Here is a 15052-nt window from a genome sequence, read left to right as displayed (position 1 = left end):
ACAGTGTCTGTAGATTAAAAGTAACATGTTACCACAATATCAGAAACAACAGACTTTTTTGTTTTATTCAACACGTGAATTGTTTAAAATGTGCTGACATCATCACAAGGTCCATCTTTGTATCACCCATCCACGAAAAGAAAAAAAAATCACACAGCTTTTTTTTCCTTTTCTTTTTTTAATTAGAACATATTTTTAGAAACATATTCCCAGAAAGGCTTGTCCCTGTAAACAGCACGGATCATCATCCCACCATGGACCTCTTCCTCCCTCTCAACCGAACCTCATCGAGCTTTTTAATGACCGCTGACGACTTGTTGGATGCTGCTGTGTAGGTCTTCAGCAGCCTCTCGAACAGCACCTCGGTGTTGGGGTGGGTACTGAGGAAAGCCTTCTCCAGCACGTACAGGTCCACGCCTTTGTCCTCTGGCAGAGCGGAGATGTAACTGAGGCCGAAGTCGATGAGGAACAGGTCGGACTCCCCGTCTTCTCTTCCAGGTCTCAGCAACATGTTGGAGGTGGTCAGGTCTCCATGGATGACGTCCTCGTCGTGCATTTTGGCCAGGATCTGGCCCACCCTCTCAGCCAGCCGCTCCAGCTCCACACAGGAATCAGACTGCTGAGCGGAGACGATGTAATCACGCACAGTCGAGGAACCAACGAGTTCCTCCAAGAAGATACAGTGAGATGTGTAGTCCACAAAATAGACCACAGGGGTGGATATGCCTGCGGAGGACAGAGGTCAGAGGAGAGTCTGCTTTAACAGATGTATGTGAGGTTCCAAAAATACAAAAGCAATAGAGTGGTGAAGGGATGACGTATTTTTGTAGGCCAACCAGGAAGTTAGCATCGCACTGGTTCCCCCGTTAAAAACCTTATGGGATTTTTGAATTTTCGATTATCGCCAAAAATAAGCTCTGTGACGAACACAAATTTATGAGATTTACACGTTTTGTTCAGCGTGATAATCTTAACAGATGAACACCACTTTTGTGAGTTCTAAAGCGTAAATGAAATCACCAGAAACAAAAAGCTATAGTTAGGCTATACACGAACTACACTGTGGCTGCACGACTTTAACGTCACAACTACAAACACTGTATAAACACGTTAAAACACAATCTAAAAATATTTTAAACAGATAAATCTACAAGTTTGAGTGCAACTCTGTAAAGCTGTAGAAGCGGACTGTTTGTTGTGATGTGATGAAATATTAGCCGTACAACTGGGCTTTGTAAGGTTGATGTGTGGTTTTGTAATAAACGACGAGCGTTGTGGAAACCCCAGACACGTGTGGCTGTATGCTTCTGGCTAACTTTACTGCTTCCAACGCTCTCAAAACCTCCATAATCCAGGAAGCACGGACCCAAACATCACTCAAACCATAAACCTGTGTTTTCTAGTGTTAAATCATAAGGATGACATTATTCTATATTTTCATTAATGTCAACAAATATCATGAAAAGAGACTCTTCTGTAATTAAATACTTTTTGACTCTATCTGTCAGGGCTGGGCGGTATGGCTTTGAAATAATAACACAATATTTTGTACACAGTATATGTCACAATATTTTCAATCTCCTCGAAAACTTCATAAATGCTGGACTGGGCAACAAAATCAAATGTCACGATATGACGACATACGTAGATATTGATTCTATGACAATATTTTAGGGATGACTGTTTGTGCTTGGACAAAATATTAAGGCAATGAGATTTTGGATTATCATCAGTATGGATTTAATGACTTAAGTGGGTGGACGCGAGTATTAGAACAAGCAGAATAGTCTGATAAGTTTAGAACATTACATCGCTTTCCTGTACTGATATACACGATGTATACACGATACATATCGTCACTGTGATATGAGACCACATACCATCTGAGACTTTGGCTATCGTCATATTATGATATGAAACAAGTGTTGTCTTTTCCTGATTTTAAAGACTGCAATCTACATGACACTGCAGAACCTGATGGCTCAAACATGTTCCAGCGGCAGCACGCTCTGCACTCTAACAGTCATCTACTCCAGTTTCACCAACAAGCACTTTTCACCTGGTCTCTTATCTGAAAGCACAGTTTTTCTCCACATAAATATTTTATATGGAACAACAGGGATGTGTGTTACAAAAAAATCAGCATCTTTTGACAGATGGTTCAGTAATGTTGTTGTATTGGTGAGTCATATTTTCAATAAAGAGGGAAGCTCTTTATCTATCAACAATATCTCTTTCACCATAAGATCCCTGTGAGCCCGAAACAGCTTGCATTGTCTTGGATGCCCTGCCATCAGGTGTCAATATGGCCTATAAGGATTATGCTTTTTCACATTATGATGTGACACCTTAGCTTGACCCAGCTGATACACATATTGGAAAGTTAGGTTTTGAAGCTGCTTCATCTAAGAAAAACAGAAACATATGCAGCTTGTTCCAAACAGACTGCATCCCGGTCAAATATGTCATCACAACTTGGTAGAATTTTATTCAGGACATTTGCTGGAACAAGAGATGGACTCTGTCTCACAAATATCTATTGGTGGACAAAGTCAAAGAGACAACATTTAAGATAATTCATTGTTGCTATCCAGTGAAATCCAGTGAAAGGTAAAATTTTTAAAAAAGGAATTTTTTTGTCTGTGGGCAACCAAACATGGGACACATAAGTCAAAAATAAAGAAACAGAAGTCACCACAAGGAGAAAGGTAATTTTAGTGAGAGACTTTGCGGCACTGGCCTGGCTATGCTTTGACGAGCAGGACGTCACTCACCCTGATTTTATATTATTATCACTATCATTATTAGAATTATTGTAGTAGTAACAGTAAGCTTCTCTCACCCCGCCCCCCCCACACACACTGTTTCATGTAATGAATTAATCAAATTATTTGTTTGTTTTTCTTTAGTTATGTCTTTAACTAGTTAATTAATTACTTTATTTATCTTTTTTCCCTTTTCTTTCTCTCCGAAATACCAGAATGACTGGTTTAGAATATAGGCAAATGCTTACTTACACACACACACACACACACACACACACACACACACACACACACACACACACACACACACCCTCCCTCCCTTTATGTTGGACTTGTGAACACACTCGAAGTCTATGGAAAGACATCAGTTGTTTCATGATGATTTTGTGCTTTGCTTGAAAAATGTAATTTTTGGATTTACCAATTATAGGAGAGAAACGGAAGATGATTTTCTTTAATGCAACCTTATCATATTATTGGCAAAGTTTCATATCCATAATGTAAATTGTTGAAAACAAAACCCCCTTTTCATCTCTTCAAAAAGGAAGCAGAATCCTACATTAGAACACTGTCTATCTGAAGCAGTGTAAAGCCCTGAAGACTAGAAATCTCAAAATTGAATGTACTGATTTCATTCTCATATATACTTAAGTTTTATTTTATTTTATATATATTTTCAATTTTATTGCTCTATTTTCGGTTTGTATTTGTTTTTTAAATCAACCCCATAGCGCTTCATGTTTGTATGGTTGTTTGATCTTTGCTTTTTGTTACTGTTTTACATTATATTTACTGTCTTTCATAACAAGTTTAAATAAACAAATAACTACATAAGTAACGCTGTCGTCTAAAGGTTAGCTGGAGTTTAACATTAGTTTGCTGGTTTCCTGTAACAGTATCCTGCCGTGTACAGTTGCAGTATTTTGGGCTCCAGACCTAGTTCAGGACCACAGACCTGGTCCAGGACCACAGACCTGGTTCAGGACCACAGATCTGGTTCAGGACCACAGACCTGGTTCAGGACTCACCTGCTCTGCGGCAGCGCAGTATGGAGCGGACCTCCTGCACCGTCCTCCGGTGGGTCAGCTTCTCGTCCAGTACCGGGTGTCTGTAACGTTTCGGGAACCTTTCTTTCACTATAGTCTGCTTTCCTAGGAAGTGTGCCCGGTAGACCCGGGCCTCCGCTCCCTGTTTCAGCAGCTCTGCTTTACTGAGCAGCTCTGACACCGCCATGCTTCTGTCAGCTCTGTTTACTTCCGCCTTCTCTCTGTCTGCTGTCCTCGTGCTTCCTGTCTGTCTCTGCACCACACTGCCACCTGGTGGACACACTGTTCTTGTGCCGCACTCAGACGCCTTTCACACCGATTTCAGACATCCATGTTTCACACGATTTAAACCTTTGAGGCTAAACTGCTTTAATATCTTTCAGTGCGTAAATTTAGAAATGTATTATTTCATTAAAGCTAGGGAAATTATTCCAGAGAACTAGCATTGTTTTTTTTGGTGTTTTTTTACTTACCCCTCTTTTTCTTTGCTAATTTTCAGGACTTTTGATTTTTAAACCATTTTTTTCAGTTGCTCATTACTTTTGTCCAATGTTTTTGCAAGACATCAAGCCAACTTGCCCTGGTTTCAAAGGGTGAGCCATGTCTAAATGTATCCAGATATTAACATAAGCTAACTCCCTTCCATGGCTTAATTTATGTCTCAAGTTTCCTTTACTTTTAATTTAGGAGGAAGGACATACAATAAAACAATTACCTTTAATTAGAAGGTAAGGTTAGTTTAATAAACAAACTAATCTTTCAAGGATTCAAGGCTTGAATTTAGTTCACTAAAGAGCACATTTATTTTTTTCATTAGCATTTATTAAGTTGAGTAAACCAAAAATGGTTAACACACACACACCAACACACACACACACACACACACACACACACACACACACACACACACACACACATATATATACACACAGGTATATTTATTTATTTATTTATTTATACATATAAGTGACATTTTAGGGGGTAAAATGTATGATATATTGATTTGATATTTATGATTAGGACTGATGTTGGTTAAAAAAAAAAACTTCAATGGGAGCAGAAAATCATATTAATATATACCTTTTTATAGCCAGATTTTGCATTTTGTGTGTAGAACTCCTTATTGTTAAACACCACACAAAAAATAAAAATCAATGTTGCTCCCAATTGTTGACATACCCAAGGCTGTGATGATGATGATGATAATAATAATAATAATAATGATGATAATAATAATAATAATAATAATAATAATAATAATAATAATAATAATAATAATAATAATAATAATAATAATAACGAATCATCTACTTAGCATGTAGTATATTGAAAATACTTAATTTTTTGTGGGTTTTTTTCTCATCTAAAAACATAGTAGCATCATGACAAAAAAACTGGCATTTTAAATTATTTTAGATAATTTTTTAAGGAGCTTTTTGTCAGGTAATTTTCTTGTCTTTTTTATTTTATTTTTAAATTTTCAATTTTTGTTGTTCGTTTGGATTTTGTTTTTGGTGGTGTTGTTATTTTTGTTTTGCTAATTGTCAGGTCATTTTTTGTACTTTTTATTAATTTTGTTTGTGCTAATTTCTGGATCATTCCTTTTGCTCAGTGCCTTCTTCCCATATTTTTGGAAGAAGTTAATTTGCCCTGTTTTCAAAGGGTTAAAGCGGACCCCTCAGGGTTAATACAGTGCTTGAGTAACTATAGGCTTCTCAGTTACTTCTACCACTGCAGTTATAGTCACATTTCAAACACATTTGGAAACAGCTGCATAGTTTTTCTGCATCTTCACTTCTTGAGTTATACAGCTGTGCATGAATATGAGCCCGCTGAGTGACGGGCTCTGAGTCGTGTTGAGCCTCTCTGAGGGAGTTTTCCTTCCTGGAAAAGTCGGACTCTTGTCGACCTCTGGCGTCAAAACTTCGCCAACAACTTTCTTCTCCTGCAACTTGACACTGCTGCCACGTAGCTCCCTACTTCCTGAAGGACACAAGTTTTATCCAGGAGCATCTCCTCACGGTGAGTCCTTTTCTCTACCCTCAGCTCTCATTGCATAAATGATACAAGTGTCTCCAAAGCTGATGAGAATGTCAGACGCAGAGCAGACTGCTGTGTGTGTCTGTCTGTGTGTCTGTCTGTGTGTGTGTCTGTCTGTGAGTCCCGTTTAACGGAAGCTGACATTCCTGGACGGACAGACGGTGAATAACGGCTCCGTTGTCTACAAGAACAAGTCTTCTCAGTTAGTGTTGAGGACAGTGGACTGTGAGCAGGATGGTCAGGACAGAAGATGCAAACTGCTCAGGAAAAGAGTCTTTTTTTTTTTTTTAACTAAAGGAGAAAAATGAGATGGACACAGAGCTGTAATGTAATAGGTCCATTTACTAAAACACAACTTTGCATATCATATTTTCATTTTTATCACTTCATACTTTGACTCCACAACAGTTCAGTAGGAATATTCTCACTCCACTGCATTTATCTGGTAGTATAACAGTGTTTAACCCCTTAACGCCTGCTTTATTCGAGTAAAGGATCTGAGTGCTCGCTCCACCGCTGGATAAACCAGCTTTACACTCCTGACTCACTGCTCAGTGTGCACTATGACAGCTAGCTAATATTTGTCTTGTATTTTTTGCATTTAAATGAAGCACACTGTACACTTGTTTTAAGCACCACATAAACTGTAACAATAGACTCATTACTCAAGACATTTATCAAGCAAATGTCAAACAGATCTGGTTCAACTTTTTAAAAGTGAGCATTTTCTGATTTGCTCAGTTTTAAGACAGGTCGATAAGATGACGCTTTAGAAAAGTAGAAAAAATTTAATTTCTGGTCAAAGCTAATATTTAATTTTAAAGTGGATATCTGACAATACCAATGAGGTGATGATATTATCGTGCATCCCCAACAGGAACCTCTACAGTGACAACTGATTGGAGATTTTGTGTGTGCATCCATGTACAGCTTTAAATTCTAAATATAGAAAATTGGGCCAAAACCCTGATAAATTTAGTCAGAACTGAACTAATAAATACAAATGAGGCATGTCCCCTGTCGTCCATCTCTCCCGCTTCATTTTTGTGGAACAACTGTTCCTGGGACGTTTGAGTTTTTTGAGTTGGTGCTTTTCATCTCACTGGTGTTGATTCCTCAAGTTGTGGTTTCAGAGGAACACTCAAATAATAAAAAAAAACCTAACTTTATTTATGAAGTTCCTTTACAGAGTTTACAAAGTGTGTTGTCAAACATCTCAAAGCAGAAATGGGATACATAGATGGTATCAACAGAAAGCCAAACAGTCCCATTGACCACAAGTGAGAAGGATCTAGAGTTTGGATCAAATTAAAACCAGAGGACATATAATGCAACATGCAGGACGCATAATGTCAGTTTAATATAACTCAAAGAAATAGACCAAAAACAACAGAAACAATAAAAAGAATCAAAATAGATAAAACATAAATTAAAAAGGTAAAATTGATCAAAATAAAATAAATAAAAATAATAATAAAATAAAAAGACAAAATGACATAAAACAAACTGGGTTTTAAGAAGTGATTTAAAAGAAGTCTTAAATTTTCATTCTTCATCGTTATCAGCTGATGGAGTATTAGGTTTTAATGAGACTAAACAACAAACTGACAGATTGCTACGCAGTGTGTATTTTGTTGAACCCATCTTGAGTGGACTCCCTAATGAAATAATAGCAATCAACAAGAGGGTTGTCATGGTGACGGGGCTGCAACAGGCTCTTGTTGGCCCGCTCGTCTTTTATATGAGCAGGACATAAGACTCCCAGTGGACGTCAGACCAGGAGAGCACGGCAGGAACTGGAGACTGTCTGTATTATTATTTTCTTATGCTTTGATTGTACCACACAGAGGATGTCTTTCAAAAAAGTGAATCCAGACGTGCACAGCCTGACCGAGATGTGAATATAACAGGACAGAAGCAATGGGTGAGTTATTAGTAAATGAGTGAATTTTGGTTGTCAAGCAGTTTGAGTTATTTTAATGTAAAGTCAAGCAAGATAAGTAATAAATACATGCAGTGCATAAGGTTTCCCTGCAAAGCTGACTACTTGGACCTGTTTGAAGTTAATGCAGATGATTTAATGTCGCAGCTGCTGATGTGCTGAAAATACATTTAGAACATGAAGGTTCATTAAAACTCATAAAATAATTAAAAATGAGTGCAAATAAATTCTGAAGTCAGTAAGGAACTGTTCAAAGCTTCATTTCTCCTCATGTGAATGGAGGACGGTCAGCTTTAATCAGTATTTAGATTCAGCTGCTTTCATTTGGATTTCAGTCAGCCTCATTTGCATTTCAGTCAATAGTGAACATGAGAGACTTGCAGGTTCATGTGAGAGCAGCTGCACAGCAGGCGGAGTGATGACTGTGTATCATTCAGTTGGAACAAATACGCAGTAAACCATTCAAAGATTGGATGCATTCACAGGAAACACAGAGAATCTGTATCTGATTAGCAGTAAAATCCTCTGTCTTATAGAAAAAAATCACCTTTAAAAAATATCTTTAACTTTGAATGGATATTAATGGAGCTGTTGATTTTTTGGAGTCAACATCTAGTGGCCTTTAGTGGTACTGCACCTTAAGGCAGTTCTGGCCTGTCTGTGGCCTTGATGGATTCAGTGATCAGCAAATAATTATACACAGATGATCTGATGAAAACCCCATCAAGGTAAAACATTAAAGAAATGATTGTTGAAATAAATGTTTGTTAAGTCATTATTTGTCCACAAACGTGATTGAGCCTATGGCCCACTGATTAGAGTATTGCAAATGGGGCCAACGTTTCCAGAAAAAAAATGTCATATTAAATTATTGCTAATGCAAAGCGAACATTTCCCTCTGTTGCAGTGTCATATTAAAAGCATTTAATCTGGTAAACAGTGACTTCTATTTTTTGTTCCCTCCATGCATGAAATGAATCCAATTTGCTCAGGGTCCAAAGTATTAAAATCTTGTGAAAGACATCCAAATGCAATACAAGAAAAGTGATGGTGATCCAGGTTTTAGAGGCTTAAACCACCAGTGACTACAGGCATTGCCAAATCAACAAGGATTTAAATCTACAAGATTGCAATTTTAACATAAAATTCACAAAATCATTTTTGGTAGCCTTTCTTTGTTGTTGTCTAAGTGTCTTTTGCTAAGAGTGCTATTGTCAGAAAGTAAACCATCTGAATGTTGTCCTTCCTCCTAGGTAGCTCCACCCTCCTGTTGGCCAGCGTGGTGTCCACTCTGGGCGGCCTGGTCTTTGGGTATGAGTTGGGAATCATCTCGGGTGCTTTGCTGCAGCTTAAGGCAGAGTTTAGACTGTCATGTATTCAGCAGGAGGCTCTGGTAAGCTCTTTATTGATAGGAGCTCTTCTGGCCTCCATCGTGGGCGGCTGCTTGATCGACCATCGGGGCCGCAGGAACTCCATCCTCCTCAGCAACGTGTTGATCCTGACCGGCAGCCTGGTCCTGCTCATCCCCTCCTACACTGCTCTGGTGGTGGGCAGGATGACCATAGGGTTCGCCATGTGTATATCCTCCATGTCCTGCTGCATCTTTGTGTCCGAGATGGTTACTCCGGACCGAAGGGGCTTCTTGGTGACACTGTATGAAGGTGGGATCACTGTGGGCATCCTGGCAGCTTATGCCATGAACTACATCCTGTCTGACTCTAAAAGAGGGTGGAAGTGGATGTTTGGATTAGCCATAGTACCAACTATGGTTCAGCTGGTCTCTATCTGGTTCCTTCCATCCAGCATTCAGGAATCTTCAAGCCAAAAAGACCTCATGAGCACCATCGGAAACCAAGAAGCAGAAGACTCAAAATTCGGCATGGAAAGCAAGTCGGTACAGTTCAACAGCATGTACCTTTTCCAGCGCAAAGACAACATGAGGACTCGCACTGTCATTGGCCTGGGACTGGTACTCTTTCAGCAGTTCACAGGCCAGCCGAATGTTCTCCTCTACGCCTCCACCATCTTCCACTCGGTGGGGTTTCAGAGCGATGCCTCGGCAGTGCTGGCATCTGTGGGTCTGGGTTTAGTGAAAGTGATCGTCACTCTGACCTCTATGGTGTTTTCAGACAGGGTGGGCAGGAGGCCGCTGCTCATTAGTGGATGCTCTGTGATGGCGCTGTCTCTGATAATCATCGGACTCCTCAGTGGACATTCATTGATGAATGCTAAGCGGACCTGTATTTCTGAGGACTTTAACAAAACAGATCTACCTCATTTGACTGTCGGTAATCAGACAGTTTTTGGCATGCCTTTAAATGAGAGCCAAATACTCCTTAATACCTATACACAAGATGAACATGTGGCACTTGATCAAGTGAAACGGAAACCATCAGACCCTCCTCTGGCATCTTTTCCTAACGTCCATAGCACTGTTGTGAACTGGATCATTCTCGTGTGTATGATGGCGGTTATCAGTGCATACTCCGTTGGATTCGGACCAAGTTTGTATATTCCTTCAGAAGTGTCTTTTTAAATTTAGATATAACTGTTTTTATTCTATATTGTGCTTTTAGAGCAGAGTCCTGCACTGGTATGATTTTCAAGACCCGCTCCCTGAACCAGCACCGCAATGTGTGATACCCCAACATCATACAATGGTCCTTTTGATATTTTACAAACGCCCCACAGATGGTGTTATGTGATTAATGTTATGTCACATAATTAACGTAAAGTTATGGAAGCTAGGTTTGGCCAGCATGTTCTCATTCCAACCTCATAAAATAGGGCGGCTTTGACAGTACCATCCGTGTGCACATGAAAGCTGCTGGATCGTGTCAGATAAGAACTTGGGCAAAAAGAACTGGTTACTGTGTTCTTATACGCTGGCAGGTAGCTGGACAGCATGTGCTACACTTAAGAATGCGTTCAAATGGCACCTGTTATGTCCGCATGAAACATGGCATGACAGCACCAAATTAAAACACTGCATCATATTACATCGTAATATAAGGAGCGCGAAAGTGCCTACAGGGCGGGTGGCAGGGGCAGTGGATGAGTCCAACAAACCCTGGACTTTCATGTGGGAGTCTGGTGTTTGCTTCCCGTCTAAATGTGATGGGGTTTTTTCTACGACTTACCATGTGTCTCCTTCCCCTAGTCTTAACCATCCATGACTTAGTTGCCTAGTCCTAACCAACCAGCATGTGTGTTTGTTGACGTTGGTTGTCATGTGCTTGTGGTGTCTAAACATAACTACTAGCCATGTCATCCCACCATGTGTATTTGTGGAAATCCCGGTAGCAGCATCACAGCAGACACAGAAGGATATCTAGAGCGAAATATATAGATGTGGAAGTCCACTGCATAGCAGCAACATGTGAGGACTTGGGATGAGAATGTGTTGGTTTGGCAGGTTAAGTTGCAGTGGATGGGCTTAGGCACTGAAACATGGTGAGGATGTACCTAACAATGAGTCAAGGTTCACTCAAAGTTCACCAGTCTCCTGGGGAAAGTCCTGTATTTTGCGACCCATCCACCACCCCAACCTGCCTCCTTATGGACCACATCCTTCTTTACCCCAATCAGCATTGTTCATACAATTCCAGCCTTCCAAAACACCTTGGTTATGTACAAATTGCTGGCTTATCATTATGTGGGATGTGTCCGAATTATGGTGCATTACTTTTTGTAGGAAAATAAACAATGCATGATAAAAGCCTAAATACTGCAACTGCCCCATCACATACACATATGTCCTATTAGTTCTGGAACCCAACCTGAAACCACAAATCCTAAAATAACCATGTTCAAATAAGACAGTAAGACAGCCTGATGCAGGACTCTGATTTAGAGCAACACCGGGCAAGACTGAAATTAAGCAGTTTTGTTTTTTTTCTCTTTGACCAGTGACCTGGCTTCTCCTCAGTGAAATATTTCCAGCTGCTATCAGAGGAAGGGCATTCGCATTCACTAACTGCTTCAACTGGGCTGCCCACCTGTTGTGCACCTTCACTTTCCTGAATTTTGTCGGTGAGTATTAGTACACTTTTTTTAGCAACGCCACAGTAACAAGAAAACAGTGACATTACGCCATTTGAATAGTTTATGGCCAACAGTAAGCCTTGTCATCAGTTACACAAAAATATGTTTTGGTAAACAGCCAACAATAGATCTAATCTAATGTTCAAAGAATGTTTTAAGGATGTTTCTCATTTCAAATAATCTCTTAATAAGGTTAAAGGCTGACTAAGACGTAACGTTATAACTGCAACATTCTGAGGATGTTTTGGTGATGTTGAGAGGTGACAGATCATAGAATGTTCTTTTTTATAAAACGTTACCACATTGTTTCATGAAAACATAGGAAGAACATTTTCTAAGACAACAAAGACAGACATTCAAAACATATTGTTGAAGCTTGAGATTACAGAACTTTAATAAATATCGTTCCTGTAATGTAACAACAACAACAAAATAAACATTCTTAACATTTTGTTGATGTTTATAGAAAATGTTACTGTAACTGTAAGAAAACAATTCTGGGAACTAAGTGAAAACTTGCTGCTGAAAACATTACTAAAACATTGCATTATACTATTGTCAGAACATTTTTAGTCAAAAATTGTTAGGTAGGATGTTACTTACTAGAAGAAATGATGTGAGTTCAGCATCAAACCGCATCTTTTTTACTCTCCAAGAGCTGTCTCCAGTGTTGGAAAGCCGCACCAATATTTACTCTAGTTCTGCTTCTTCTTACATCCCTTGTTTTCTTTGAATGTTGCTTCTTGTGATGGGGAGAATGCTTGTATTCCTGGAGCTTTTGTTATTGCTGTGTTTCTTACACACTAAATCACTGAGACTGTAACCTCTATGCTGTATCCACTGACTATGCTCCAGCCGGTTCAGCTTCTTCATCCTCTCCTGCAGCTCACTAGAGGCTGCAGTGACTCACTGTCGCCCCTCAGGTCAGGATGTATTATTACTGAAGGGACGGCCCGTTAAATGCACCCTGCAGTCCCTAAGGGTTCATTTCTGTTCGTCAAACTCACAGAATGACTCAGCCATATTTCCTGGCATGTTTTTCATGACTTAGTTACAGTTGAAATGGCAGCCAGCAGAGAGCGAACTATGTTCTGAATCCACAGATGTGATCGGCCTGTCTGGGATGTTTCTGCTGTATGGGCTGACCGCTGTGGCAGCTGGACTTTTCTTCTTCTTCATGCTGCCGGAGACCAAAGGGAAGACTCTGGAGGAGATCGACAGGGAGCTGCGTTTAAACATGTAGGATCTCTACTGTTTGATGAGACAGACATAATCATGTCAGATGGCACTCTGAGGCACTGATGTGTGCGTCTTTGGCCTTGTTTTGCAGGTTTTATCACAGGGAGGAGAGCTGCTGCAACATCAGGTGGAGGAACTCTTCCCCACAGTACCAGAGAGTGCGCTGTCAACTTAACTCCGACTGATTCAGTATGTTAGCGTACCATAGACCGGTTATAAAGATGGACGCCCCCGCTATGCTGAAGTGAGGTTAAAATATACAAAATATGGGTCTTGCCATCTTGATATCAGTAATATCTGTGGTGGGGGAGTTCCCGCTAAAACACCCGTCTGACCAATTATGAGCAGCGCCACTGAATGCAAAAGCACAGATTGGCTGTCACAGCTGTCGATCTTAACAGAAGAGCCCCCTTTTTGTATAATTTAATAACTCATTAAAACCAAACTCATCATAAAAACAAACATCAGGGTGATGTGATCTACCTTCAGAGACAGACAACATATTTGGGAACATTTTTTTTGGTGTGCACTTTGAGTTTTTAATTTGGCTTAACATGGAGGGGCGAGCTTTAAGACCTATACTGCAGTTAGACACCAGGGGGTGATCCAGATTGAAAAACCTCACTTTGGGGGAGCTGTCAAGTTGTCCATCTTTATGTACAGTCTAGTCTATGTAGCATACTCACAGGCACTGGCAAGAAACCTGGGTAGTTTCAGCCTGACAGAAGGCTTTTCTCTGTTGCACTGGATATTGGAAATATATGTGTCTTTGTAAGACATGCTAACAAAATATGTTTTTTATGTGATAGTGTGTTGTGTTTCTAAGACATAGACCTTCCTGTTCAACATTACATGTTTTACAAAGCAAACATTTTGGGTGTGTTCATTCAAACTTTTGCTTACAAGTAACTCATATTACACATTTAGCTGTGGAGTAGCTTCCCACCTGTCGGATCATTTCAGCACTCTGGTTTGTGCCCCCTCTGCAATAAACGTGAAGAAATAAATTGTTGACGTGCAAAACTACAAATAAAATCGAGAAAAAAAAAAGATTAAAATAATCTCTAAGCCTTGAGAGAGACCACATCTAAAATGCACTATTTCAACAGTTATAAAGCAGTCCACTGATTTCCTGCAAATTGTGGAACATTTCTTTCTCATCGCCTTTTTTGAGAGAAATCAAACCAATTTGTTTCAATAGGTTTCATTTTTTGAGAAAGGAGTCTGAATGCAGCACAAGGGAAGTGAGGCCAATCCAGGTGTCAAAGGGTTAAACACTTAACCCTTTGAAACTCTGAACTTATCCTTTGAAACAAGGCATTAAAGGTCCAGCGTGTAGGCTTTAGGGTGATATATATGCAGAAGTGGAATTTAACATAAAAGACATGTTTTCTTTAGTGTTATCACCTGAAGAACTGTTTTGAAGGAGCTGTTTATATCTCCACAGCGAGCGGCCCTCACCTACTGGACAAACCAGACACTGGCCCTAGATAGGGACATTTGAATTTTCGCATCAGCTGCTGTAGTTAGTTGCCCCTTTGTGGGAAAAGCATCCGAAAAGCTTAATTTTCTGACTCAAAACTGCTTTATTCACTGTTTTTACCCATTTAAATCCCCTGGTTGTGATCTGGAATCTTTACCACAAAACGCTGCTATATCGCCTAAATTGTACACACTGCTCCTTTAACCCTTTGAAACCTGGTAAAATTCACTTGATTTCTTTCATGGGAATAAATGAAATGGGCAATTTAAGAACTGAAAACTAGCAAGAAATAAGGAAACAATACAAAAGGAAAAAAATGAATTCTCTGTAAAGATCTGTAAATGAAAAAAAAGGAAATAGAAAAAAATGGAAATGAGCTTAAAAAGGTGCTTAAAAATCACAATAGTGTAATTTTTTTGTGTGAAAATAATAACCTCAATTACTTTTCTCTACATTTCCCCCTAGCTTTTTCAAAATAATTTTATAAATCTTT

General features: G+C 39.5%; 2 protein-coding genes across 3 annotated transcripts; one reads left to right on the top strand and one right to left on the bottom strand.

The window, feature by feature from the left end:
* Positions 1-39: 39 nt before the first annotated feature.
* tp53rk (TP53 regulating kinase) lies at positions 40-4051 on the bottom strand. Its single transcript, XM_088082996.1, has 2 exons — positions 3794-4051; positions 40-726 (listed from the first exon to the last, which is right to left on the bottom strand). Exons 1-2 carry the CDS (start codon positions 3996-3998, stop codon positions 245-247), a joined length of 687 nt encoding a protein of 228 aa, XP_087939122.1. The 5' UTR covers positions 3999-4051; the 3' UTR covers positions 40-244.
* A 1710-nt stretch (positions 4052-5761) lies between these two features.
* On the top strand, positions 5762-14128 carry slc2a10 (solute carrier family 2 member 10). 2 transcript variants are annotated; one of them, XM_088082963.1, is made up of 6 exons: positions 5762-5833; positions 7699-7775; positions 9047-10297; positions 11703-11825; positions 12941-13076; positions 13168-14128. In XM_088082963.1, exons 2-6 carry the CDS (start codon positions 7772-7774, stop codon positions 13259-13261), a joined length of 1608 nt encoding a protein of 535 aa, XP_087939089.1. In that variant the 5' UTR covers positions 5762-5833; positions 7699-7771; the 3' UTR covers positions 13262-14128. The 2 variants fall into 2 exon arrangements, with proteins under 2 accessions (XP_087939089.1, XP_087939093.1); XM_088082967.1 differs by lacking the exon at positions 5762-5833 and having other exon boundaries at positions 5845-7775.
* Positions 14129-15052: the final 924 nt, after the last annotated feature.

This window comes from Plectropomus leopardus, chromosome 2, assembly GCF_026936395.1.
Source record: "Plectropomus leopardus strain MGB_pleo_1.0 chromosome 2, ASM2693639v1, whole genome shotgun sequence".
Lineage (NCBI taxonomy): Eukaryota > Metazoa > Chordata > Actinopteri > Perciformes > Serranidae > Plectropomus > Plectropomus leopardus.
Note: the sequence above shows the minus strand (reverse complement) of the source record. Positions and strands in the feature narration are given on the sequence as shown.